The following is a 25,866-nucleotide window of genomic DNA, read 5'->3' as shown; positions in this document are numbered from 1 at the left end:
CATGTCTTAATCACATACTTTAGTTCATAAATATGCATTTTTTAAACAATACAAGGCATTGTAATCCAAAGAATTGAAGCTTAGAATGTTCTTTTGTTTAGTTATTTATTATTATTATTATTATTATTATTATTATTATTTATTATTTGTTAACTTGTTTATATGCTGGTGAAAGTGTGTTTAGGTCATTTTTCCTTTAAGAAAAAGAGCACCTTTCGCTATTAAAACGAGTCAACAGCACAAGGGATTGCAGCAATGCTTTTGCTTTCATTTATTTATACGACTTCTTTTTTACCCATTTCTAGTGTATGCTATATTTAATCTGCTACTGTACAGCCTCCCCAGGTACCATAAAAACCGTGCATACTGTACATCTACATTTACACTAAAGCCAATATCAGTAAGAGTTGTTGCTGTAATAAGAAGGGGAGCAGTGGAATCCCTCCTTCCAGGCTCTACTGCTGCAGCACGCTAGTTCTAGTGAGTGTCTAATGTCAGTGTGCTGATAGGACTGTTATTTGGGGGCTGAATGGAGCCAAAGAAAGAAGTTCCAGTTCATTTCTCTGGGTGGATTGGAATGGAAATGATGTATTTCAGCTATAGAGGGAGACACATTGAGATGAGGCAGTATTAGTACTGCAGTGAGGAAATAAACGTGTTCTGTGCCATTGGTTCTGATGGAAGGGGAAACATTAAGGGTGTGTATTTGAGTGTGTGTGTGCAAGTAAGTGTGTCTGTGCGTGAGCATGTCAAGTCCCTATTCTCACCTGAAGCCGCATGTTTTGATTTTCACCTTTCTTCTCAGGGTTACAAGAGAAAAACTGAAGCAGCAAAGAAGGAGTACCTGAAAGCCCTGGCGGCGTACAGAGCCAGTCTGGTTTCCAAGGTAACGCTTATGACACACAGACACCAGCTTAGACTGATGATATATTGGATGGAAAAGCCCTACTAATGGGCAGGGAGGGGCTTCTGTAGTGGAGAGGGTCTGTAAGCGGTGGGCATTAGATGCAAAAAGAACCGTCCATATTTGGAACAATAGATTATTTCCTTTGGGTGCAGGAGGGGGGGATCTAAACACAGTAGTAAGATACTGGGGGAGGGGTCAGCCAGTCACAGTGCAAACATATGACCATAACAGCCGCAGTATGATGAATTAAGGATATAAAGCACATTTCTCTCTCTCTCGCATGTGCTTACACCAGGATGTCAATAGGCGAGATGTCGGGGATACGATCTTTGATCGTGTATTTTTAGCTTCTCGTTAATTCGGATGAGAAGCATTTGCGTGCCCCAGGAATGAATTACAGAAACGATGGCAGCGGTGGAATAAAGAAGAGCGAGGAGAGGGGCTGAGGTTTGCATTGTTTAGTGCCGTCTTGCATTAACAACACAACACAGTGCCAGGAAGATTCCTTTTGTCATTCCATTTGTTCTGCGAGCAAACAGCCTCATTTCTCTGCCTCTGTTTCTGCGCGTGCACTGTACATGTGTACGCGTGTGTATGCTTCCGCCATCTCTGTCAAGGTGTCTATTGATCATTACCCCAGCCTCAGATATACTCACACAAATGGGCTCCATTACCATTTAATCAACACTGATGGTTAGAGATAAGCAGTATGACAGCTCATCATAAAAGGGCACACGCGGGACGCCTTGTGGGTGCTACACTTGTTTGTGTGAGAAAGGTCAAGTCACCAAGTTTTTGTTTGGTGGAGTTTGGGATTTTTTACTCTGCCTCAGCTGCCGCCCTTGCTAAACATCAAATTTCACCCGCCCATTCATTCATCAGCCATAGTACAACGAGGGCACGGAAAATACATTTTGAAAGCTGTTCAAGATGAAGATCGATTGAAAATTAACTTGAGATTCATTTTGGAGCTGCGGTGCTGTGGACTAGCGATAAGCAGGTCTGCCTCATAGTTCTGACTTCAGGATGCAACTTTGAGCTTTCCCGCCTAGAGTTTGCATCCTCTTGCTGTGCTGCCGGGGAAAAGTACGCGCAAAGTACTTCAGCTTTCTCCCACATTCCAAAAAACCTGTGAATGTGATTCGTCAAATAGCCGAATACCAGGTATCCCTAGAGTATACCTGTACTGAAAAATCCTAATACCCTTTTGTTTGGATTATCGGAGGCAGGACCATTATTATTTTCAATCGACGAATATGATAAGGAATTAGTGATCACGAATATTTTCTTGACTGTTTTACTTCCCGGCTTGTTTATTGGTCACACCTACTCAGATACGGCGATGTTACAAAGGTCAATATTTAGTCAACAAAATAACTCCAACAAAATTAGGGGGGGGGGGGGGGGCATTAATTTATGAATGAATAAAAAGTAAAAGTGCTTTAAAAAGATGACTTCAGTTTATTTACACAAGACTAAAAAGAACTAACTAATTATAATAATATTAATTATACTAATTATGTTGAAATTGTCCGTTTTCATCTTCGGCAACCGCTTTAATACACGAGCCGTTTGGGAATGATTTTAAATGTGGTTTTCGATTGATTTATATCGCTATTGTAGCACAGCCGTTAGCCAGAAGTAGGATGAGCGAAAGCAGGATGAGTGAATCGTCGTCATCTTTTTACTATGTGTGGCGAAGAAGCAACATCATCTCGTGGCAGCCAATGAAAAAGCATTAACGAGGGATGACCCTCCTGGGCACAATCGCACTTGCGGCTGCATGGCTTTCTGTTTTTTTTCACTTCACTTAGCCCGGCCTGAGGTAACAACTCTACACTTCTGATTCGTATATGAAAAAAGTATAGATATAAAAATAATATAAAATGCCCATTGACGACCGGTTTAGTACTTATCAAACCGAATATGAAAATAGTTTAATATAAATGTTCAAATAGTTCAATAGTTGACATGACTCGTGGAGAAAGTTTTGAAAGTTATATTTTTTCACACCTACGAACCTGACAGGGGTGTGTAGACTTTTTATATCAACTGTGCTGCATGTCAAATGCCTCTGTATCCACGCATCTGTTTTCTGTAGTGGTGACACTGTGTAACTCGTCCCGGCATCCGAGGGGCATGTGCGTTACACACTGGACCGGCTGCCCGTCAATGTATACTGTTGTGGTGTGTGGCCATGTGTGTGATCACATGATACAAATTTGGTGGTCTTATCTCCAGACATATAATGATCCAGAGCCAAAAAGTGCCCAGCAGTCAAGCCAGCCCTCCCACCTGCTGTCCCCAAAGCAGACCCTCTATAGTCCTCAGCCCTCGTCATCCTACCTGGGCCCATCGGGCTCCTTCCCCCTGTCGGACCTCCAGAGCTACGCGGGGCCGCCGCGCCACAGCTTGGCCTCCACACTCAGCCAATCGCAGATGTTGCCACCTAGCATGAGTGCCTCGCCCCCTGCTCCCTTCCAGATCAGCCCACCCCTGCACCCCCATGCCCAGCTCACCCTACACCAGAGCTCCTTGCTCAACCAGCCAATCCGCATGCAGCAGTCGCAGCCAATCATCTCACACCAAATGGGACTCCAGGCACCTTTGCATTCCCCACCCCTCAGTCAACAGGTAGGTGTGGACTTTCATCCTTAGTTCAATTTACTGTACTGTCTGATCCTGTTTACCGCAACTCCGTACCAACTCACTGAGAAACATTGCTACCTTCAAAACCGAGTTTGTGACCATCAAGCAAGCAAAAAAGACCTGTGATGTCCAAATACTTTGGTCCCCAGTCTTTCTGTGCCATGGTAGTGTGTAAATTAATGTGTAAAAGGCCAATTGGCAAAGTTAAGCATTTATTCTGGGGTTTTTTTGTTTTTTGTAAACGTCTACTTCCTGCTTTTGCTGTGATTGGTGTCATACATTTCAATCACATTTGTTAGTAAACATTGAATGAATATGTAGATTGCTACATATCCACTAAGTGTGGCACTTATTTGATATAACTGGCTAACTACCAGACTCTCACTCGTAATCAAAAAATAGAACATTATAATTGGGTGTTTTTTATGGTATAGCCATATTAATGAATGAATTCATTCACTGTATTTATTCAATCAGCTTCAATCGGAGCACACAGGTCATACAGATTTTATCACGCTTTTTTTTCCCCCAACAGAACAGCCAATCGAAAAGTTGATGGTCGAAGGAAGAGCTTATCAAGTCTGTGCCCTTTTTACATAACAAACATATCCCAACAAAGAAAATAGTCCATAGAGGTGTGGCAAAAAATCGATTCACAAAAGAATCAAGATTCTCATGACTTTGAGTCAGAAAGTAGACCAAATCAAAACTTCATCTGCGTCACACAATTTAGTGTGGTTGAACTTCGAGGTACCTCGATATGTTTGTTTGTTTTTTTTTCCATAAAGCTTAGCTTCCGTTGCGCAATTAATCAGTCCTGTTTGGCTAGTGTCAGTTTGTGATCTTCACATTTCTTTTTCCTAATAACATTTTTTGACCTGCAGGGGTTTTCCCATATTCAGGCTGAGTACCAGAACAGTGTGGGAGGCTCCCAGTCTCCTGGAGCCCCGAACCCAGGGCACGGCCAGAACCCAGACTGGGATAGTGAATACTGCAACAGGGATTGTGGACCCAACCCTTGCAGGTGAGCTCAACACAGCGGGTGTCCCTAGATGAGAATTGTCACTTTTTTATTCATTTTCCAAATGAGTTGCTGTAAACAAATCCAGTGTCACGCGGCCATAAGAGTGGATTAACGATGCATTTTGATTTTCCTGTTTGAAGTGAGCGCCTCCTCGAAAGTGACGCGCACCAGCAGTATCATGCCATTAGCAGCCCCGACATCCAATTAACTCTGCCCGTGTGTCGTTTAACACCTTGCCTTATCGAATCGAGCCGTTCGAGCATCTGCAAGAGGGCTCTTGTTTTGTCACTTACCTGAAACTCGGCTTCATTATGCCGAGATATGGAGGACCGGGAAGTCGCCCGCCTCTCCACTTGGAGCCCATTCTGTAGCTGTATGTCAAATGGGATCGTGCCCGAGTCAAACCGCGTTTGCTGCTCTTTGAGTGTTTTCTTGAAAGTTCTCCCGGTCTGAAGAGCTTGTTGATGCTTTCAAGGGCCCTCGGTCTCCAGACAGATAAAGTGAAGTAAGACGATGCATTTGACGATCCCTTGATATGAAAAAGATGAGCGGAATTATCAAGTTCACGTAGCTGTTGATTCCACGGGCTATTGCGTGATAATCGGAAATATGACGTCCGATATCAACTATCTGGGTCTGTTTTATGAGGGTCGCATTGTAGTCAATTAATCTATGCTATGGTTATTTGGTTTCATTTTTTGCGAATACAAAACTCAAGTCATGACCTGCTTAAAAAAAATAAATAAATAAATAAATAAAAGAAAAATCCTGCATAGAATCTTCGATGTTATAGGATGTTTAATGCTCGTTTATACTTGTCCGATGTTGGTGGGGCTGGTGGACCGGCAAGGCAATGATGGAGATCCAACATGTGATGTTGGCAGTCCAGCATGTGGACGCTGACCCATGTTGGTCCTACCAACACGAAAGTACAACAGAAACACATTGTTTATGCCGGGAGCATCCATGCTGGCCTGTGCTGTGTTTTTGAATCTTTTTTATGAGCTAATGCCCTTAGAAAGCTCATCCAAAAAAACATTCTCCTGACTTCTTCCATTTCAGAGGTAATCATCTTGTCTGATTGACTGACAAAATGTGTTAAGAAAGGGCACAAACAGTTGACTTAACTAGCGCAGAAGGAAGACAATAGGGAATAAAAGTTCTGTGGGTAGCAGAATAGATCATGTATGAAGACAATCGTTTTTTGTGAGTGGCAGGGTAATTAATTTGTACTGTGGCAATTTGGAAACATTCAAAGCCTTCATTCTATGTTTTTGAGAAAATTTCATAAAGACGGCTCACATTTGTCACATTGAAACGTCCCGTCGCAAAGGAATAGTCAATTGCCATAATGTTGTTTTATCAAAACAAAACATCAACATCCATAAATATTCAAAATATGTTTTACTTGATGATTGACAGTCAAGATGAAAACATTTCTAAACTGAATCGGATTAAGTGTTGCAGATAAGACACGATTAGCTGTATAAATTCTGCTGATTTGAATGTGAAATTTTTCATTGACTAGTGACGATGTGGTAGATCACATGCCGAACTACCTTCCCCAGTTCCCATTCAATGAATGTGTGAGTATGTGCGTCAAGTTTCAAGTTTTATTGTCATATGCATAGTAATTCTACACAATAAATGTTTCATAATCGAGCAAATAATAAAGTAGGCATTAAAACAAAAACTGTAATAGAGCGATAAGGGCAGCAATAATGAACCACTAATAAATGAATAGATTTACATTCTGAGCATATTCTGGAGCAGATGTATATGTGTTTCTATATGTGGCAACGGATATTGCTTTATAATAGGCTACAGTGATTCAATACATACCGTTCCAGTGAAAAGTTGAGAAACTGCTTCCTTGGCAGTTTTTGTCATCATTTGAAATGTTCCTGTATTGTAGATTAAAACTTAAGTCTTTGACAAAGTAAAAATATGAATTAAAGCAGAATGCGTAATGACTTTCATTCTTCAAAGTAGGTGCCTTTTGCCAAGATAACAGCTTTGCACATCATGGCATTATCTAAGGCTCGACCAATTAATCGGCCGAAACAAACATCAGTCAAAAATAATCAGCCAACTGGCTGATTTGCCAAATGTTTGAACTCTTTACATGAATGTACTAAGACCAATGGCAGCGGTTGCACACAAGTAACACTGGTCTCCTTATTTATTATACACAAATCCATACCATAACCTTGTATCCTTCAATATGTATCATGAAATCTGTCGACGAGGACAATCTACTTCAAACTTCTGTTGGCACTGTAATGTCGGTTTGAGTAGTGTGAAGTGAACAGAATATCTCTTCTTCGGCAGTGGCATGGGAGCTCGGGACAAGCCTCTCTACCTCACTTGAAGCTGAAAGACCTCCGGAGGCACGTGTGACTCCTGGGAGATTTCCGACGTCAAATCATCAATATATCTGCTTCGGCACCGTTTTGCCTCCTTCTTCAACTTCTGTCGGATTGAAAAATCCCAAAGACTGCTCCTGTATCTTCACCTGTTCGCCAAGCACTTAGATCAGCCACATGCCTGAGGCACCCCCCCCCCTCCCCCTCCCCACTTCTCATTCTCTCATCAGTGGACATATCATATTTTTGTGGGGGAAGTGAGCTCTGAGCTTGTGCCAGCATACTGGAAAGAAAGACGAACATTTCTTTTTGTTTTGTTTTCAATTTCCAAGCGGGGCCTCCCCGTCGGTGGACTTGACATGCTCCAAGCATCCTCAAAGAATAAGGCTCTCCAAATTAGTCACCTCGGCAGGGGGGCATGTACTTCAGGAGTACTTCAGGACAGTTTCAAGCTAGCCGCAAACACATGAGACGTTTGCATCGCCCATCGTTGCCTCAAACGAATGACTTCTTCATTTTCCTTTACTTCTCGCAGAGATTGTAAATAGCGCCAAAAAACAGATCCTTCTTACGTGTGCATCTAGCAGCGGCCTCTCGCTGTTTTGCGTTTCTTTTCATTCGATTGTGTGCTGAGGGCAGCGAAGGAGGACGACAAGAAAAAACAATCGCCATCTCCCCGCCGATAAAAAGGAGCCTCGACTGTCGTCACGTGACCTCAGGACAATGCCGAAGTGCAAGAGGTGGACATTTTCAAAACCTTCGAATCCTCCCCCACCTTACTTTTATCCCAACACCGCTTGTACAGGTGAATTAAACAAACACAAAAAAAGAAACTAAATGTGAAATGTTAACTAAAGAAAAAAACTGTGGGGTTTTGAAGTTTTGACTAGTTTTATTAGGTGTTTTAGAATTGTGTTGAACTCATCTTTATCATCTTTTGTGAAGAATTTAAAAAAAAAAATCATTTGATTTTTCACTGTAGCAGGATTTAAGAGGAACGGACATCGGGGTATATAATTCACTTTTGTGTATAAAGCCTGCCAAATGTACTTCTTTACTTGTCACGCCAGAGACCGACTTTTTAATGAATAGCGGTTTTACAAAAAGCTCATTCTATTTCATTTGGTCGGAAAGGTTCACATTGGTTTATAAATAATAGAGAAGTAACATGCCGGCTTTTTTCCATCAGGGTGCATAATTATAATAATAATAGTTATTATTATTATTTTATGAAACGTGGGTTTTGAATTTCTTTTCAGAAATTGTTGGCACAATACCACTGGACCAGCGTGACATTCATTTTGTGTCACATATACTCCTTTGTTTTTTTTTTCTTTCTGTTTTCATTTGTTTTTCTTTTGATCTGTAATAAAATATATAAAGTATTTGCTGCAATTCTATGTGTGTCTCTGCATCGCGACATTTAAACAATGCTTTACAACCCTAATCCAAGGTTACAGATAAACTATTGCAGAGGGGTTTTTTTTTTCTGTTGATACGGTGCATTTCTCAAAACAATTTTCAAAATTTGTAAAACAACAAGTACGTTTATCAAATTAATATATACAAATTGTAAAATGTCGTGGATGCCCTGCAAAAGTCCGTGTCCTACTCAAAATCCTTTGTACTCTGCAAATATGTTAGCAAACATGTGAGCGCCATCAGACTGACAAGTCTTTCTGTTGCTGTGTATTAATAGTCAAATGGCATGTCGAAACTGCTTCATAAGTTGGAGCGGTGCTGACCAGGAGTGATCAGGACCACCCCTTGTCAGTCTCAGTAGCCCTTACTGTGCCAGCCACCCCTTACTGAGGTGTTGAATCACCCTGGCCACTTCACCCATTTCTGGCTAGGCCCCCGGGCCTCAGACTTCAAATAAATAAATGTTGTTGTTGTTGTTGTTGTTGTTAAAGCAACTGGCGACGCGTACTGTGATGTGAGACTAAACAAGTAATTGTGCAACTCTTGAGTTAAGAAATGCACCAAAGCAAACTGTACATTTATCCCCACTGGCGCTGGCCCAACAAGAGGTTTCTGCCATGGACTGTTAGGTATAGTAAGATGCCTTTTTTCTGCATTTTTGCTCTCTGCCCATCAGACAATCAATGTCGTATATCAAGCAACATTTCTCTGCCCACTGGTCATTTTTGTTTTCGATTCAAGTGTGATGATGAAAGTTACGGAGTTAACGCAGCAGCATAGTATTTCACAGAGCCACCTGAGGAGAAAAACATTAAACACGCGCACCTTTTACTTTCGAATTTCACAGTTGGATTAAAAATCGAATGGAGATGGAAATCTTTCTCGCTCCATGACGATGAGCAGGTACTGCCCCCTACAGTTGATCTGATGGTGAAGAAGAAAAAAAACGTGTTTGAAGGGAAAAATACAGTCCAAAGTTTAATTAAGGCGGAGCATCATTTGTCATCAACGGGGGCAGTGTTGCTCGGTGTAGAGTAGTCGTCTCGCAGCTTTTATGTTGTCGGTTCGATTTCAGTCCATTGTGACCACGTTGAATTATCCTTGCACCGGTTTCTTGTCGCTCATGAGAATGATTAATTAGTTGGTGTATATAAAATGTTTTGAGAGCCTTGTAAGGCGAAAAAGTGCAAAATTAGTGAAATATACTTCTTTTTTGTTTTCGATGTTTTCATTTGAATTGGTTTTCAGGATAGACAACAACGATAACTCAAATAAGCTTATACGTGATTATCATGATTGCAAATAGTGTTTGCATGTATTTCCGGCTTAAGTCAAATGTGCCTTCATGGACAAAAAAAAAAAAAAAAAAGAATAAAATGAGATGGGAAGGTCACAGCCCATATTGTAAAAGAGTGACGACTGAGCAAGAGCAACACAAATGATATGTTATTCTATTGCCATCTACTGGTTAAATGGCGCACAAGACGGAAAGGAAAATTCAGTGGCCATAACCGGCATTTACTCCCACTTCCAGTCTTTGGAAGTTGTATGTAAACCCAAAGCACTCAGTAATTTCAGGTCCGGCCATTTAGGAAGAATTTGACCAGATTTCATCTGTGCATGAATTGAGGGAATTTTCTCCTGTTGCCTCGTTTATCAAAACGTGAGTAGAATAGATTCTAAATATTCGTTTATCCACCTGACATTTTAAGTTGATATGTTAACATATTTATAAAACGTGCAGAGCTTGTATACGCACACTATTAAGTGTGTTAAGTCGCAGCCACTTGACCATATAAAGTAGGAGCAAACACTTAAAAAATCCAAAATGGCAAAGAGGGCGGAGAGAATCTCCAAGTCAGGCCTATAACACTAAACGTTGAGCAAACATTGACACTAAACGTTGAGTAAACGTTTGCGTATGTTATCCTAATTTGTTCTCAAAAGGTCACTTGCTACAAATTCCATAACTAGAGGATAACTATGTATAACTGTGTTAAATGGGCTGTTTTTTCTTCTTTCTTTTTTTTTTTAATGAAAAGTTCTACTATTCATCAGTCTGTTTAAACCATCCCAGGGGCCATTTTAGTTGCCGAAGCAATGACTAAAAATACCTTTTGTTCCGCTATGCTTTTTTAAGTAGAAATAATTAAAAAAAAAAAAAAAACCTAAAACTTAGAAGGTAAGCAAACTTAGAAATCTGGGAAGAAAAAAATCTTCATTTGCCCCAATCACAGCCTTGATGTACAGTAGCCCTCACACATTATGTTCTCTATTTTTCTGTACGCGGACCTCAAACGAGGATGATTGGAAACATTAACGATACACAGTTGCTTTTTTCTTTTAAGTAATGCTTCATTGTACAAAGTTTTTTTTCACCTTATTATAAACAACACTTCAACTCTTAAAAATGCCTTACTATCACCTTTTTTTTCAAACAATACCATAACTCAACAAAGTTCATTCTGTCTTTTCCTTGTGACTGTTGGTTCTTTTATCACACAAAGTAAAAGATTTCAGAGAAACATTTTGCCTGGTAAATTACAATCTAGAAAAATATCCTGTCTGAGATTAGAGTTAACCTTAGTTATCATTGTCCTTTTTCCCTCGTATTATTGATGTTCATCTATATCTACATATGAGGCTCAGCGTGATGTCATCGGGAGGACTTCCAGTTTATTTTCCACACTGCATTTCTGATGTGTTGCTACCAATAATATTAAAGCGTAAATTCAAGCAAACCTCCAATATTATACTTGAACCGGTATAATTATTCGATCCAGATAGAATGTCACAAACAGTAGTCCGATATCGCCTGTCCTCTGTCCCATCTCTAATAGTGTCCCCCACAATGGTACAGCTTCTATCAGTCACCATCAGACCCTTTCATTTCCCCCTCTGGCGGATATGAGTTCTCAACCGCAGATGGACACAACCATGCAAGTGCTGGATGAGAGAAGGAAGGAGACAGCATTTAATGACAACCATTGCCAAATCAGGTGCCAAACAACAGCTCTTCAGCCTGTTTTGACTTTAGATATACAGTAATTCATTTTGAGGGAATATATCATTCCCTCTGAAAGGTTTGTGTGCACTCGATAACAAATAAAAACACAAATGTTGAACAAAAATAACTTTATTATCACATGTACCTGCCATGGTCACTGCCACATAAACAATTGATAAGGGTTGTGTGCAAAAACCGTTTTGTTGACACTTGTTTCACTTTCTTTGAAGGTTTGACAATCGTCTATGTCACCAATGCTTTGTAAATGTTACAACTTTTCAAGACTGTTTTTTTTTTTTTTTTTTAATAAGAAAGCTTCAAAAAAATGCAAGGATTGTACTCATGTCAGAGCTTAACTTTTCAATGAAGATGATTCCCTTTGGACCTGGCTCAATTGGGACCCTCTGAAAATATCAGCACGCATAGTAGGTTCATGTGATGTCAAATACAAATATAAAAGTGACGCTTGCTACAGTTTGTACAATCACTACACACAAACATTGATGCAAGCCTTTGTAAAAGCCTTCTACACAAAACCCCATCCGGCGCCGTCACAAAGGATGAGTAAAATAATCCATGAGTTGGCTATTGATAGGCATTGCGTTGGTTTTATTCATCTCGATGCAAATGGAGCAAAACAGAGTCCACAGTTTGGCTGCAAACACCCATTCTCAATTGTGATATACCATATCATAGTCGCAGATAAGCTGGACTGTGGAGCTGATCCATCCTGGACTAGAAGTCCCAAAGAGCCTTGAAGTAACCATTCACATCCACTTTCACACTTATGGACAATTTAAGTCTTCACTGAAACTAACTGGAATCTGAAAGGAGACCGCAACGCTCACAAAAGCAGAAGAACATCATCATGAAAACTCCACAAATGAAGGCCAGAAACGAGATTCAAACCCGGAATTGATCGCCTATGAGGCAAACGGGTCAACCTCCATGTCCGCCGTCCCTCCTCCAGAGAATTTTTAACAAAATAAATAAAATAATAAAGCTTCTTTTGTTTTCTTCATTCAAACGCCCATCCCTAGTGGTCACACTGAAAAGCTTTGCCCATTTTACATTACACTTACATTGACACCGCAGCACAACAGTGGCGCACAGGCACACTTGCGTGTACACGCATTTACACACACACACACACACACACACTTACTTCATTTCGCTGTATAGTTTGTGCTTGTACAAATGGATACAAAACTAAAAATATGGAAAAGTCACCTTAACACGCATGGCATATTAGTAGCATCAAACTAAAAGAGCTAAACCGTATAATGTTCTCATTTTAGTCAGTATTAGTGGCACTAAGATGCTACTTTTTTGGATTTTTTAGATTATTTAAAGAAAACAATCTGAAAAAGCTCACAAAAATGTAGGAGGAAGCCAAACAAAAGCATTTCAGCACTTTTATGGCCTTGATCAGGGTTAACACTGCTATACTGTATTTAGCCTCGATTTAAAGATTTTTTTTCAACCATTTTATGGCAAATCATACTGAACTTGAGAGGGAGCAGCGACGCTTGAAACATAAGATTTTAGACCACTACAGTATAGTGTCTGTTGTATGCAGCTTCTCTTCTCCTGAATACCATTAATTATGCACATTTGAAATTGAAAACTTTGTACTCAATGCATACGTGTTCATGTAAACCCTTTTTGACCAAGATTTGCAAAGGTCCACCACAAAAGAAATATAATACAAAATGCCAAATAGCACAAAAGCTGCAAATGTTCAAGTAAACAAAATTCTGAGCCACAGGTTGTTGTGCTGGTTTAAGATCCCACAGGGTTATTCCAATTCCTCAGATCCCTCATGCTTCTCCTCGGGGACAGCCAGGAATATCTTTTGGCAGAACATGGTGAAGATTTCTGAGAAGAGACAGCAAATCATCATCACCATCACTAAATGTTCTATAGCAAAATTTGATGGCACAATAGACCCGGAAACAAGTCAACAAAATGACACGTCCCAGCACAAGTGACGTCATGGCGGTGCCCGCCCAAAAACTGGCTGAAACATATTTTTCAAGGACTCACACACAGGTAACATTTGTGCAATTGTTGCAGATGCACACTGCCTAATGGAACTAGAATTTTCAGTGCTGCTTTGAATCAAGGAACAATGGTGTTGCCAGATGAAAATCAGCATGCGATTTCGGACTTCACACAGACCCACTAATGTTAACATGGCCCACATGTGCTCTCCAGCTGATCTTCCTCCCACAATCTCATAACAAAGCGTCAGTGATAACTCCCATCTTATGCCTGGACCCTGTTTTCATTTGATTTCAAAACAACGGCAACTCACCGAGCATCTTCTTGACTACACGTGGTTTCTTCCACTTGTAGCCCAGCAGGTAGGCCGGGATGCCCGTGAGAATGATGCTGCAGCCAATCAGGCACTCGATGGGAGCCGCCCAGAAGGACACGATGATCATGAAGACGCAGCCCAGGACAAAAGTCACGGGGATAACCAACCAGATCTGTGCCGAGGAAACACAGTGAACGAAGCCAGTTGTTACGATTGTCAAAAAAACATACCCGATTTAGAGTCACAAACAGGGGCGCTGTCAACCACCGTCGCAAATATTTAAAAACCTGGCCTTATTCGTCCTTGATATTTAGCAGATAGTTATAGTTAGTGATAGTTAGCAGATCTAATGAAGATATAAACCTGATCTGTTGTGTTTTTTAGTATGTTACTGATGAAAATGTTAAAGTATATTTTTAAAGTGAGGCAGCTTGGTGGAACACTGGTTAGCACGTCCGCCCAAGTTTTAGTTTGCATCTTCTCCCCGAGTCGGCGTGGGTTTTCTCTGCCGCTTCCTCCCATGTTCCAAAAATATGCATGGCAGATGTTTTGGACTCTCTAAATTGTCCTTAAGTGTGATTGGGTGCGTGTATGCTTGTTCAACCGGTTCAAGATGTTCCCCGCCTACTGCGCGAATAGGATAGGCACCGGGATAGGCACCAGCAAGCCTGCGACCCTTGTGAGGGTAAGCGGCTATAGAAAACGAATGGATGCATGGATCGCTGGATGGATTTTTAAAGTATAGCTAGAGTGTACTGTAATTTCCCCAGTCCCTTCACAAAAAGGGACAGGACAAATACACAGCTGGAAATTGAAGAATAAAAAGCCCGAGAGTCAATTTGTCTCCAAGATAAGATGAAAGTGCACACAAACAAAGGGACAATGGAAGCCTTGTCCAGTGAGCAGCAAGTAGTCTGTCATTAAAAAAAAAATGTCTAGACCTTTCGGTGCATTTCAGCGTTCTTGCACGCTCTCACGTTGACACACCCACTGTACCTTTATTGGTCTTCTGAGGTTGGGCCTTTTGAAACGGAGCCAGAGCATCCCAGCAATGGCCATGCCAACACAGAGCCAAGTAAAGAAACTGAACAGGTTGATGACGGAGAAGATGTCCTGGGAAATGGCGTAAAACATGGACAGGACACACTAGGAGCAAAGACAAAAAAGAGATCCAATTAGTCTTGTAAAAGTGGGCACAGGGAACTGCATTTCATTTTCTGTGTTTGTGTTTGTGACTGTCACTCGCCTTGACAACAACAGAATGCAGCAGATGACAATATTGCTACATCCGTTGCGGCTTTCACCTTTTTGGGATCGTGTGCTCGGATGGATTCAGTTGTACAATTGCCACTAAAATCGCTCATCATGAAACCATCGTTACAGATAATCCAATGACTATAGCACACACGGCGTCCTTATCTCTACAGCAATCCATCGATCCGATCCCTCCCCGTCGCTCTCCTATGTAACTGTCTACTATCTCACCAGTCGGCAGATGGCCACCCCATACTGAGTCCCGGTTCAGTTCGAGGTTTCTTTCTCGGAGGGAGGTTTTCCTTGGCTGTCGCCCTGCGCTTGTTCATGCGGTGTGCAGTCCGTCTCTTGCTGCGTGGGGAGCTTGCTTCTTGAAGCTCTCCGTACGTAAAGTGACTATGTTGTGAATTGGTGTTCACTAAATAAAACCGAGTTGAATTCGTCCGGGCCAGTTCACGGGATATGCTTGAAGTGTAGAGCTTTTTTTAACCGTTCATATTGTACTGAATTCTAAAATGGACAGAGCCCATGCAGCGACAACAGAGTTGGAATCACGTTGCTAAATCGACACTATGAAGAGGTTTTCAGAGCAGGTGTTTGGCCTCTACACTTGAACCTTTCCATGAATCAAATTCCACATAATTGGGATACTTGGGACTTGAAAAGCACATAAGCACTGCTGTTATCCTAGCTGTTCTTACTGTGAAGATGAGGGATGGCACCGGTGTGAAAAGGTCCGTGTGGACCAACCCCAGAGCAGCAGGGAGCTGACCCTCACGGGCTCCGGCGTAGAACAAACTGGAACAAATGGTACGGGTTGCATTTATTTATTTATGGTGTTCACATGATCCACTTGTCCTATATCTAGTAAGGTAACAATAACAAGTCAGTCAGTTGATGGCAGCGCCTCATCGCACATCACATTAAGTTTTAGGCACTTGACAGACAGACAGGGGTTGCGATCTCAAATGAATAATAATTACAAGTGTAAATGATTATGATGAATAAAAATAATAATACCGTGCTGAAGTAAAGAGGGACCCGTTCACGGCTCCAAAACAAGACAGCCCCACAAACACTGGAATGAGCCACGACATCACACCCAGATGGTACTCGCCAAAACTCTGCATAGTCAAAAGACACAGGTTACACTTTTCAAATGAAAAGCAACAGCCAATGGCGGTTATGTTAACTAATAGCAACAAGGCAAAAGTTATTTAATGGGCAATAACTCACCACGGCAACGGCCTCTGACTCAACCATGTCTTGAGGAGATATGGTGGTGAAGTAGGCCAAGTTGGTCAGAATGTAGACAACCGTCACAATGGGCATTGAGATGATGATTGACAGGGGCAAGTTTCTAGGATGAACAGGACAGTGTTTGTTTGAACGTTCTCATCAAAAGATATGATAGCGGCAAACTAAAAAGAAAAAAAAGTCACGAGAACAGAAAAGTGCGATTTGACTAAACATGAAATTGTAACGAAAAGGTCATGTTTCAGAACTCGTAGTCTTGAAGTCTGAAAATTAAACTGTAAATAGTATTTTGTTATCAAAAGGCCTACTGCATTGTTTTTAGAAAAAAAATCTCAATATTACGGAATAAAAGTTGTAATATTAGATCGTTGATATAGTTTCTTTGTAATTTTATGTGGCAACACCGTAGGAAAATGTCAGAGATTATTTCTTTCAAAAGACAGTTAGAGATGTTTTCAAATCTAAAGAAACTAATGTTATATTACTCGAGAAAGGTTCCGTTTCAAGTTTTACTATTTTAATAAATCTAACATTCATGTAATGAAATGAATATAATGAAAACATGTTGTCTCATCAGGAAATACCTTTTTAATACCTAATTAAAATACAGCTGTAAAATCATGTGGAAAAATCTTATTCTTTTCATGAAAATCAGAATCTTCTGTACATACTCACATTTCTTTAAAGAAAAATAAGTTTGTTTTTATGGATAATTGTATTTCTTTCTTTCTTATTATTTATTTTGAATGCATAATTTTAGGAGAATTAACGTGAGGAAAAAAAAACACCATTTCATTTGGCATGGTGGAAATTATTTTGTTTGTTAATGTAACAATTGACAGTCCGCATGCAAATGAGGGACTGTAGCATGCCGTTTCAGCTCTAAGTAAAGTCATGCTATTGGCAAATACTAACAGGAGAACCCTCCTCAAAACAACCTCCATCACATTTAAGTCACCTCTCTGGATTGATCATCTCCTCGGTGACGTAATTCAGGTAATTCCTGAGAAGAAAACAGAGAGCACACATTTCTTTGATATTCAAACATAAGGTACTATACAGTGCCATGCTTTTGATTTGATGCTCAGATTTGCTGGATAACAAAATGCTGATGAGTGTGATATGACACTATTTTGAAATGGTGCAGAACTGTACGGTATCATAGCGAGAGCAGTGTCACAGTTTGGTGAAAATGTGTAACATGAGGGCAGTTTAGAAAGTTTGATTTAGATTTTTCTAATTTGAGCAGTGGTTCCGTGATAAATAACTCACCAGCCTCCGAAAGCAAACAAACCACTGTACAGGGCCAAGACAATATTGTCAACACCCACTTTGCTGCCTTCAAAGGCATTTTCGGGTTTCAGGTAAGGCACATCACCTGTACAAATAGACACAGAAGACAGGAAGGTTTTGATTTGGATTCATTGTGTATGATGTGTTTTGGGGTTCGGATTCTCATGCGAGCTCCTCAAATCCAGTAGCCATAAACCGAAAGCATACCCGGTGTAAAAGTAATAGTGTGCGCCTGTGCATGGGGGTTCTGTCTTCTTCAGATGGTAATGAGGACGACCACAGCGCACGTGCATTCTGCCCTTTCTTTCGGGCCCCTTCAATAGCCTCAGTGTGTGCATGCGACAGCAGCCGGCAAGCTTCGCTAAGTCGTCGCCATGGCAACACAGTGCTGATCACAATACTTCTGGGCGTGGCCTTAGGAAATAAGAGCAAGCAAGGAGCAGATGCAACGTGGCCCGCGCCGGGACCGCGACGCTCGGCTGTCTCGTGCCGAATATTATTGTGCTACGCTGTTATCAGCATTATAATAAAGAGCATGTTGCTTTACGTATTAGTGTCTGTGAAAACATCTGAAGCGGCCGCATTGAAGTCAACGTTTGTTTTGCCAGCATCGGTGACTCCTCGTGTTTTAGCGCAGTTCGTTATTAAAGTTAAAGGCCATCCATTTTGCTGTGATGTAGCACATCTAAATTGAGGCGTGATGTGACGTAAGCAAATATTTGCCAAGGCGTTCAATGGTCATCCAAGCAGCGCCTGTCGCCGTGTGCGCAAACATGCACATGGGCGCATCCTCACTCGTGGCCACGCTCAAACGAGTTCACATTTGGCATCAGTGCAAACAAGTGGAGGGCGTCTGCTCAGCTTCACTCGTCAGGGATCGTCAAAAGTTTGGGCAGCATTAAAGACAAAGGGGCCAAGCGTCGCAGCGGCCTTGCATTTGACACTCCAAAAATATTTAGAAAAGAAGCAATACCAAAATGCGTTTCTTGTATGTGATTGCTGAAAAGTGAATGAGAAATGATGGAAGCATGTGGAATGATGTGAAATGCTCTGGAATCAAGGAATAATGAAAATTATTTCGAATTATACGGAAATATATTATATATGTAATTATATTGAACAATGTGGAGTCAATTGTTTCACTTTTATATTTTGTAATTCATGTGCTCAGCAATTTCATGTTGGAACTTTTGAATCGGTCAAAAGCTGTAAATTAAGAGGGAAAAAAAACTAAATTCAAATCAAAATTTTGTTTTGATTTTTGAAAGGAAATCACGATAGGGAAAAAAGGACCTTATTTTAAGTTTTGAAGAAAATATAGTGGTAAGGATGAACAGAACAATTTCAATTCAGGTAAGAACAAGAAAAATAGTAATGCTTTGCTTTTATTTGGAAATTTGAGCTGAACCATGTAAAGTTGGAACTGGTGTGGAAATTGGAGGGAAAAAATATTGTGTTTTGTAAAATTTGGAGAAGATTTTGTGGTAGAGAAAGTGAAGAGTTCAAAGTTAAAACAGTGTCAAGTAATCAAAACGTACAAGTAATTTAATGCTAATGTATCCTGTAAAACGAATGCAAATGTCATGGGTATAAAATACAGAAGGCGGAATCGTGCAATTTTTTTAAATGTGGAAAAAAAACAACCCAGAAGGTGTGAATTTTAGGAATGTGTTGATATTGGAAAGGTGAGGGACTGTGAAACGTAAAAGTAAATGAATGATGAAAAACAGTGGGAAACAGAAAACAAAAACAAAAAATATGCACATTGTTGGTGAAAATTATGGATTTTTTGCTATGCGGGCATTGTGGGACGTTGGAAACTGATGACATGTGGAATGAGCTGAGCATTTGAAATTTCGAATGGGAACAAATCGTTTGAATTGTCCATTAGGAATGAACAAGGATGAATGATGAATTGAGGGTTGATGAATTTTTGGAACGTCAAAGTCGGAATGGTTTGAGTCAGTCCAGCAACATGGAAGAAATAGAATACGTTGGAATAAATAGATATAATAATCGTGAGAGTAACAGCAATAACGATAATCATCATTATCATCATGAATGAGAGGCGTCATCTGGTTCCCCGCCTTTACAAAAACATCCGTTTGTTCAATGGCAGACGTGAATAAGGTTAAGCGTGGATCTGTGACTCACCTGTGAAAATCTGAATGAAGCCAAATAAGATGATGATGACCAGTGCGAGCAGCTTGGAGACCGTGAACAAATCTTGGACCTTGGTGGCGGCTTTCACGCTGATACAGTTGACAAATGTCAGGGCAGCTACAAGAAGCCAGAAGCAGTCAGAATTTGAAGGCTATGAAATGCTGACCTTCTCCACAGTACAAACACAGTATTTCGTTAAATGTGTAACTATTCCGGGTACATGTCAGGTTTTGCACTTCGTAGCGTACCGCACGTCCTCAACGGGAGACAGGTCTGGACTGCAGGCAGGCCGATCTAGCACTCGCACTCTTTCACTACGAAGCCACGCTGTTGTAACGTGGATAATGAGCCTCGGCATTATCTTGCTGAAATAAACAAGGACGTCCCCAAAAAAGACGTCGCTTGCATGGCAACACGTGTAATCACACGGTAATATTTTTAACGCAGTGGTGTTGGTTTTTAGGATCGTGTCCTAACGGAGTGCTGTTGGTTTTTTAACACGACGCTTCCTGAGGATCGAAGGTCAAGGGCATTCAATGTAGGGTTTCGGCCTGGGCGCCTACACGTAGAAAATTCTCCACATTCTCTACATTTTTTTGTCAATATTATGAACTGTTGATGATGGAATCTCTGAATTTCTCGCAAATAAACAGTGAGAAACATTGTCTTTTTTTACGCAAGTGTTCACAAAGGCACCCCATATTTGCTTGTGAAAGACTGGGCCTTTCGGGTACGCTCCTCTTATACCCTGTCATGACATACCCCTGTTTCCAATAAACGCGTTTGCCAGTTGAGCGTTCGCTTTTTTGAAACATGCTGCAGGTATCCATTTTCAAATTTGCAAATACTTGCAAAGAAACTATTAAGTTAATCATTTTAGCCATTAGATATTTTGCCTTTGTAGTCTATTTTAGTTGAAAATTGGCTGAAGATAATTTGCAAGTCATCGGTGCTGTTTTTCCATTTTACACAACATCTCAACGTCACTGGAATTGGACTAACAGTAGAAAATCATTTTGTGGCAACGTATTAAAAAGTGAGTATTGTAAACAATTGACAGTTAAAGGAAAAATCTTGAAAGTTATGTGTGTTTGTTTGTTTGTGAGCACTTTGTAAGTGTTTCCCAAGGTACTCACTGAGACACAGGCAGGCGATGAGCTTGGCGGCACTGTCGGGCACACCACAGGTGGGGTAGATGGGTTTGAGGAGGTACGTGGCGAACACCAGCGACACCACGTACTGCGACGAGGGCCGGATGATGAGCATCTCCACCCACAGTTTCAGAAAGGCGGCCAGCTCTCCGTACACCTCCAGGATGTATGTGTAGTCGCCGCCAGACTTGGTGATGGTGGTGCCAAGCTCGGCGTAGCAAAGCGCCCCCATGGTGGAGATCACCCCGCAGACGGACCAGATGATCAAGGAGAGTCCGGCCGAGCCAGTTTCTTTGACAACGCCCGTCGGCGTGACGAAGATGCCCGAGCCGATGATGGTGCCGATGATGATGCCCACGCCGTTGAAGAGGGTGATGCTGCGCTTGAGTTCGATCTTCTGCCCTTTGCTGGGCGAAGGGATGGATGGAATTGAGGGGCCGGCCACCATGGGCGTGGATGGAGAAACTTTCTCGATGTTCGGGCCATCTTGATCTGAGTCAGCTTCTACTCGTGTGGGACAACGAAGAGCCGCGAAGATTAAGACGATGGCACCAAAGGGTTCGCGCTTTGTAGGTTTCAATTACCCTGGCTATATTGCCTGTTTCTTTCCTTTCTAATTTGCATTTCAGATTTTATACAGAGCAGGGATTCATTTTCAAATGTTTACCCCGTAGTTAAAAATATTGTGTTTTGCTGTGTGCTCTTTTGGTGGAATTTTATCAGTCAACCGCGTTGTGCACAAGTTATGGGAAAATGAAGTTTCAACCTTGAACCGGTTGTTGTATATTTTGACACTTTATATGGCGCTGCCGGTTTTAAAAAAAAATGAAATAAGGAATGGAGCCATATGTTGAACAGAGTGCCATCTAGACGAGTCAATAAAAACAACTGGTTCAAGAAGCATGTTGAAGATTCATTTTCCCACCAGTACTTGTAAAAGAGGGCCTACAGTACCAGTCAAATAATCGGAAATACCCTCGTATTCCGTGTTTTGTTATGATTTCAAATATATCCCGAATTAATACTTAAGTTATTATGAAGAAATATTGACAGAATGATTTAAAAGCGTGAATTTATTGACCACTCAATTTGTTTGACTTTGAAGGTGATTCCCCAACTTTTGACTGGTATTGTTCATAGCATGTAACCTATCTCAATGTTGTGTGTTACTTAATGGTGAGTCATTTAAACCCGGGCATGTGAACAAACTGGAGTAGTTGCGATTCCACCCACATGGTATTTAAAATGAATCCAAAATATCAAATGGTAATTTCTTTATGGATATTTACAGAGTGAGGAATTTGTATTCAAACGACCTTGTTTTTTCTCGTGTGATTATTAAAGAGAGCTCAGAAGAATCAAGTAGAATGCAGTTAAATGCAACTAAAGCGCACATTTGAGGACCGGATTCACCTGTCACCACAAACATGCAAATACCTCCCTCAGGCATCACCTTCGCCTTGCAAGATTGCGTCAGCCCACATGGATTATTAGTGCAGCCCTGCGCCATGTGCGTGTGTGTGTTGTGTCACGGCGTGTAAGTGTACAATACTTACCCCCCATCTTCTCCTTGGCAACGCTCTCTCGGCTGCTCCTCAATTTCAGCTCCGGCTCGGCCATTTTTCTCTTTATCTGGGTCCCCTTGTTTTATATTGTTGCTCCTTTTTGCCTTTGCGTAGCTCTTCTTCCTTACGTCTGGCTTTCTTCTCTCACACACACTAACACACACTCAGACACGCACACTCTCGTCCGTGCTCCCTCCCGCCCTTATTTGTTCTCGCTCACTCATGTGCAGGCACACACACACACACACACTGTACGTCACTGTAGCTAACTAGACTCCATCTGACCCTGATCCTCTCTGATGCTCTCACACTCACCCCCTGCGCTCCACCTTGTGATGCTGCGCTGGCCTACGCCCACTCCTGCTCAATGGCGGCCGAGAACAGAAGAAGACAGCCGAGGGTGGGGGAGGGTGGGGATAGTGGGGGTGGGAGTAAATTTGGGTGAGTGGAGCAGGATTACAAGCAGCCATAGTTTACAGGGAGGCAAACATGTGACGCTTTAATCTATTTGTATGGTGCTGGCTAATCCAGACGCACGCAGTCTGCTCATTGTGCGCGTGTGTGTTTGTGTGCATGAATGTGTGTGGCTCTGTTTTCATGTTTGTGTCTGCCTGCATGCGTGCGTGAAGCGAGGATGCTGCTGGACCTGCGTTTCCTCTTGCGGTGCCAACAGTCATATTTGTTCACAGACAACATCGGGCAAAATGGATACCCATCAGACCTGTTTGGAGCACAAACTACAGAAATTAATGCATTTTTTAAACCCTGCGTGCCCTCTGTATAGTCCTAAAGTGTTGGCAAATTTAATAACAGAAAGACAATTTCTAACTACATCTCAAATTGGTCTCTGTAAACAATATACTGGATAGCCACAATATCCACAGCCTCTCTCTCTCTCTCTCTCTCTCTCTCTCTCTCTCTCTCTCTCTCTCTCTCTCTCTCTCTCTCTCTCTCTCTCTCTCTCTCTCTCTCTCTCTCTCTCTCTCTCTCTCTCTCTCTCTCTCTCTCTCTCTCTCTCTCTCTCTCTCTCTCTCTCTCTCTCTCTCTCTCTCTCTCTCTCTCTCTCTCTCTCGCTAGCATTCAGCCGCCAAACATCACCAGCCAATCTATTGTTTTAAGTTGGAAACAAGGTGTCATTATTGCCATCTTTACTACGTCTTTAAAATGTCTAAACTTCCTTAAATATTGGATTAAATAATAATTCATATTGGCAATTTAAATTGGATTTGTAGTCAATTGGCACAATTGTGGAACATGCTTCTTTCTGAGTAGTCGCCAATACTTTTTTTAATGCAAGTAATCAAAACTTGCTTCTGCCAAAAAGATTGATTAGATTGCTTGTTGCACTCACCCGGAAAGAACAAACAAGATTGTGTCACATTGACTTGGGCGGGCCGACTGGTATCATTATAATACAAGAACTAACGAGGTAGTTCTATCAAATGAGAAAATACAGTCTTAATAATACCTTAAAAACTAATAAGGTAGTTCTATCAAATGAGAAAATAAAGTCATAATAATACTATTAAAAATAATGCCCGTAAAGCGTTTCCAAAGAAGTTCACCTTCTCCGACTCAAGTCCGCGTTCTAGTCTCAAAGACGCCAACTTGTTTGCTTTTTCCGGGTGAACACAACAGGCAATCTAATTGGACAACAAGCAGTCAATCAATGTACTTTTACGAGCCCCGATTGGCTAGTTTTGTGGCAAATTCGTAACCTGTGTGGGCTATCGTGAGCGAGCAACAAAGATTTGGGGCAAACAAAAAATCTGGGCTCAAAATCCGTTGTTGCTCGCTCAGACTGATCATTTCGCACTCCATCGTTGCTCGCTCAAACTTTCATCATTCCGCACTCAATTTTTTTTTTCTGTGCTCAAAATCTATTTTCGCTCGCTCAAGGTATTTCATCGCTCTATCGTGATTGTGGTACAAATATAATTCTATAAATCGGGATGCTATGTAAAACGTCTTGTAAAACAATAGTAGCGAAAAAGATTTCTCATTGAAGGAAAAAAGTGCATCCGGAGAGTAAGCCCCGTTCTGTAAATGCTTTATAGCAATTCCTTCATTTCTGTGTGTATTGACAACATCGATTCGGAGATGCCAAGCTCAGTTCGGTATAGAACGTCTCCGCTTTACATTGGTTAATCGACGAATCGTCAACCGCTCTAAGCGGGGCACTTTCTGCTTCGTGTCCGGGGACTTTCCACCGAGCAATTAGAGAGAAACCAGTTCCCAGTTAGTAGCTCGGAAAGCAGGCTTTCTGAATGCACAACTACCGTACCTGACGGCCTAAGTGTAAAAATACAAAGGAAGTCAACTATGTATTTTACTTACGGTTTTACAATGACCATTGAATATTGATCAAACCACAGAAGAAAAAAGAACATTAACTGCGTGTTAATGCTACTTCGACGGATAAAAATTCTGCAGAGATTTATTTGAGAGCAATAGTAAAACACAAGGTACAAAATTAAGAGGCATTGTGGGAAATGCCGGGCAAGCCAATACTTTTCCGGTTTCCTCGCTCGCAACCAACTCCTCACCCATGGCTTCTTTTTGTCAGCGGGTCCGCAATATTAAAGGTGATCAACCCACGCTAAAATTAGGTTAGGACATTGACCGTCGCATCGCATATTCGGAACAATATAGGGGAAAGAAGTAGGTAGTCTCCAAAATTAATATATGCATTTTTAGATATAATTTCAAAATCCACTCAATAAACAACATAAAAAATGTGAAAAAAAACATTGAGCTGGTGAAACAGTGTCAATGTTATTTGTTTTTTTACATGACGTGCATTAGTTATAACTTTAGGAGCAACGCCCCATGATTCCCAGCATGCATTGGAAAACTCATGACTTCGTGGTGTTTTTAAAAACAACACACACATTCATAACACAAGACACATACACGAAAATACAGCTATAAATAAAACAGAATGATCACTGGGGAAAAAACATGTTGCGTAGGCGTGTGCAGCGTTTGACACCGTGGTACAGAATATTAGCAATGTACAAAAATTATATAAATCGATGCTGGTCGAGCCTTTCTTTCGTGGGAGGAAGCTCATTGTAGAGGTCACGTGCTGAGTGCATGTCACTCCACCAATCACCTCGGGGAAGGTCTGAGACAAGAGCCAATTGCCGTCCTTGCAGGGCGTCACCTGACTCGGGTGAGCGTGTCAACAGAAAGTACTGGTCAATGTGTAGTCCCAACAGGCGAAGCTAGTGGGCGCTCTTTCGCAGCGCTCCTAGCGGATGTGACGCACACTTGACTTGGAACGACTCGCGGCTGGCGTATGAGTTCGATGAATGAGGTGGGGCATGTTCCCAGAACCCAATTCAGACTACTCTCCTCCCACTTTTACTACAACGTCACCCTGTAGCTACTCCTTGTTCTTAATGTTACTTATTTCTGTCTTACATAAATGCTGTTGACATGAAGTTAGTCAATGTTTATAATATTTAATTTGCTGTAATACTCTT

The 25,866-nt window shown here is 41.3% G+C and overlaps 2 protein-coding genes and 2 non-coding genes across 5 annotated transcripts in view; 2 read left to right on the top strand and 2 right to left on the bottom strand.

Moving 5' to 3' along the window:
- Positions 1–8,331, top strand: part of LOC148427571 (TOX high mobility group box family member 2-like) — a 109,615-nt gene extending 101,284 nt beyond the window's left edge. For both annotated transcript variants that reach the window (XM_088441955.1, XM_088441946.1), the window contains 4 exons: positions 806–886; positions 3,149–3,541; positions 4,441–4,580; positions 6,912–8,331. In XM_088441955.1, coding sequence (XP_088298081.1) covers positions 806–886; positions 3,149–3,541; positions 4,441–4,580; positions 6,912–6,951 — 654 coding nt within the window. In that variant the 3' untranslated portion in view covers positions 6,952–8,331. The remainder of the gene's footprint in view (positions 1–805; positions 887–3,148; positions 3,542–4,440; positions 4,581–6,911) is intronic.
- Positions 8,332–11,488: 3,157 nt separating this feature from the next.
- LOC148427570 (large neutral amino acids transporter small subunit 1-like) lies at positions 11,489–22,754 on the bottom strand. Its single transcript, XM_088405582.1, has 11 exons — positions 22,370–22,754; positions 20,799–21,317; positions 19,654–19,779; positions 17,479–17,584; positions 17,165–17,209; positions 16,186–16,309; positions 15,970–16,073; positions 15,651–15,747; positions 14,692–14,841; positions 13,693–13,867; positions 11,489–13,253 (listed from the first exon to the last, which is right to left on the bottom strand). The coding sequence occupies exons 1-11, from the start codon at positions 22,431–22,433 to the stop codon at positions 13,174–13,176; spliced, it is 1,590 nt and encodes a 529-aa protein (XP_088261708.1). The 5' UTR covers positions 22,434–22,754; the 3' UTR covers positions 11,489–13,173.
- A 1,640-nt stretch (positions 22,755–24,394) lies between these two features.
- On the bottom strand, positions 24,395–24,651 carry LOC148427569 (RNase MRP). The gene has a single exon (XR_015864933.1).
- A 784-nt stretch (positions 24,652–25,435) lies between these two features.
- Positions 25,436–25,742, top strand: LOC148427568 (Nuclear RNase P). The gene has a single exon (XR_015864934.1).
- The last annotated feature ends 124 nt before the right edge of the window (positions 25,743–25,866 follow it).

The sequence above is a fragment of the Hippichthys cyanospilos genome, chromosome 2 (genome assembly GCF_059441005.1).
Source record: "Hippichthys cyanospilos isolate Australia breed blue-spotted pipefish chromosome 2, RoL_Hcya_1.0, whole genome shotgun sequence".
Taxonomy (NCBI): Eukaryota; Metazoa; Chordata; class Actinopteri; order Syngnathiformes; family Syngnathidae; genus Hippichthys; species Hippichthys cyanospilos.
The sequence above is the reverse complement of the archived record's forward strand: the minus strand, read 5'-3'. Positions and strand labels throughout refer to the sequence as shown.